Below are 2,917 nucleotides of genomic sequence, written 5' to 3'. Positions count from 1 at the left end.
CCACAGCCTGAGTTATACCTCGGCCTCTCCTGCAGAGACAAGAAAACAAACGCTGCCGAAACCCAAGACTATTTACTGACTTACTCAGTAACCAACTTCAACGGAGACTACAGTCCCAAAGCGAGGGAATAAGCGAAGCTTTCCTGTTTTTTTGACTATACGCTACTACACCTGGAGACATTGCGAAGATGATCGTATTATCTGCTACTTTGATCCTTATTGGGAGCTTCAACATGGTAAGTTACTTCTCACAGCTTTTAAATGTATACTTTTACTAGTTAACTGCCTTGTTCTGTAAGAGAAACAAACGTCGCTAACGTTTGATAGGATATTCAAAGTTGTTGAATGGCACCGGGGCCGTACGTTTTTATTAATCAACTCTTTGTGAAAAGAAAACCCCGAGACACGTGATATGAAGTTGTCATGTGTATAGGATAGGAAAATAGTTTTGGTGGCTTAAAGGCATGCCATTAAATTGTGGTTGCTCATTTCGTTCAGGTCCTCTCCATGTCCTGTCCATCGGAATGCCCGGAGTGCCCGCTGGAGTTGCCAAAGTGCGCACCAGGAGTCAGCCTCGTCTCAGACGGCTGCGAGTGCTGCAAGGTCTGCGCCAGGCAGCTCAACGAAGACTGCAGCATAACGGAACCATGCGACTACACCAAGGGGCTCGAGTGCAACTTCGGGGCCAGCTTCGGGGCAATCAGAGGCATCTGCCGAGGTATGTTTCTCATTATTGCAATAAAAAGGGCTGAATGAGAAACACATGTGGGATGGGGAGGTGGGCTCTAAGGAATGTACGGTATTGAGTGGACTGTCCATAATTCTACATCAGTCTGCCCGAGAGAGACAGAGAGAGAAAGCATGCAAGTTTTTAATCTTATTTAAGTGATACAATACTGAACTCGGAAAGAAAACAGACTTTGAGAAATCAACAGGCTGAGTAGCAAATGTTGTTTTTGAAGGAAGACTCCACATAAAAAGTGTAACTGTAAACCACTGTTGTCAACCAGCACCACTGAACCAGTAATAACAGTCTATTGCTCTTTTTCTATTTCTTCTTATAGCAAAGTCTGAGGGAAGACCCTGTGAGTACAACAGCAGGATTTACCAAAATGGCGAAAGCTTTCAACCCAACTGCAAGCACCAGTGCACATGCATCGATGGTGCAGTGGGCTGCGTCCCACTGTGCCCACAAGAGCTGTCCCTGCCCAACCTGGGATGTGCCAACCCCAGGCTGGTGAAGGTGCCAGGGCAATGCTGTGAAGAGTGGGTCTGCGATGACGACAAAGAGATGAATCCACTGGACAAGCTCTTTGGCAAGGATACCACCACTGACGAGTCCGAGAGTGATCTCACCAACAGGAATGAACTCATCACTATCTTCAAGGGTGGACTCAAGTCCCTTCCTGGTAAGCAGTCAACTTAGCAGTGCAACCTAGGAGTTTAGCCAAATGGGTTTTTCCTTAGGTTTTCCTGAATGATCTGTGAATGTGATGACTAAATATGTCTTCTTCTTTCAATTACAGCATTCAGCCCACCTGCCCAGACACGCATGTTTGAGAGTCACAAGTGCATCGTTCAGACCACAGCTTGGTCGCAGTGCTCCAAGACCTGCGGGACTGGCATCTCAACCAGAGTGACCAATGACAACAGTGAATGCAAGCTTGTCAAAGAGAGCCGCATCTGTGAAGTGCGCCCATGCACCCAGTCTCCTTACTCCAGTCTTAAGGTAAAGATGAACTTCAAATGGAACACATCATTCAAAATCATTCGGCTCACACAAATATATACTGCAAAAGGTTTGATCACTGGATTATCTTGACTAACGTTGCCTTTGTCCCTTTGTTTTCTGTCAACAGAAAGGAAAGAAGTGCAACAGGACAAAGAAGTCCACCCAAGCAGTCAAGTTCACCTACGCCGGCTGCGCAAGCATCAAGAAGTACCGTCCCAAATACTGCGGATCCTGCGTTGATGGCCGCTGCTGCAGCCCCCAGCAGACCCGCACCATCCGGGTCAAGTTCCGCTGCGAGGATGGCGAGACCTTCAACAAGAACGTCATGATGATCGAGACCTGCAAGTGCACCTTCAACTGTCCCCATTCCAACGAGGTGGCCTACCCCTTCTACAGACTCTTCAACGACATCCACAAGTTCAGAGACTAAAGTTCCTGCGGGGAAGCACCTCACCAGAGAAGAAAACAGACACAAAAAACAAGAACAAGACACAAACTAGCAATGCATCTGCAGTGATGTCATAGAAACCTATGACAGACCGACATACAATCAGTTACCTGCCCATCTACCATCTCCTGTTTTAATTGGATTTCCATGGAACTATAAAGACTTGCTTCATGAGGACTTTGAAGAAGTGCACTGTTTGCTGCGACTGAGTCAGCGTTTGATAGCTTTCAACTTGAAAGTCTTGCTTCATTTATGGGGAGCATTATTCAGTAGCTTCGTTATGGAGCAACTTGTAATTAACGAGAACATGTACAATGTAGTTGTTGATATCAATTTGCTGTGTATATTTTGATTCATAAATGCGAGATACTACCCAGCCTGTAGACTTGTGTGTGTATATATCTACGTTCATATATATGCACATATGTAACTTAAATTTGTAAATTGCGAGTTTTATCCCAGAAACAGACACCACTGCGTGCTTGTTCAACAAGTGTGTGGGAACATTCCTTCCAAGTGTGAACCATCATGTTCGCATTGTACGGCAGCTATTGAATTCCAACTCTATTAGTACATCAAGACGAATGAGACATGTTAAAGATTGAATGAATGTTTTATTATTGTTAATATTATTTATCTAAAATGTAGCTACTTTATTTGGATATTGTCATACTGGAATAAATTGTAAAATGATCTAATTTTATATGTAACAAATAAAAATGATTTATTTATGAAAA

At 44.2% G+C, this 2,917-nt stretch overlaps 1 protein-coding gene across 1 annotated transcript; it reads left to right on the top strand.

Annotated features, from left to right (window-relative positions):
* Positions 1-2,917, top strand: ccn1 (cellular communication network factor 1). The gene is made up of 5 exons (XM_062556608.1): positions 1-236; positions 499-718; positions 1,065-1,409; positions 1,527-1,729; positions 1,860-2,917. Exons 1-5 carry the CDS (start codon positions 189-191, stop codon positions 2,160-2,162), a joined length of 1,119 nt encoding a protein of 372 aa, XP_062412592.1. The 5' UTR covers positions 1-188; the 3' UTR covers positions 2,163-2,917.

Source organism: Sardina pilchardus, chromosome 15, assembly GCF_963854185.1.
Source record: "Sardina pilchardus chromosome 15, fSarPil1.1, whole genome shotgun sequence".
Lineage (NCBI taxonomy): Eukaryota > Metazoa > Chordata > Actinopteri > Clupeiformes > Clupeidae > Sardina > Sardina pilchardus.
This window is presented reverse-complemented; position numbering and strand designations above follow the sequence as displayed.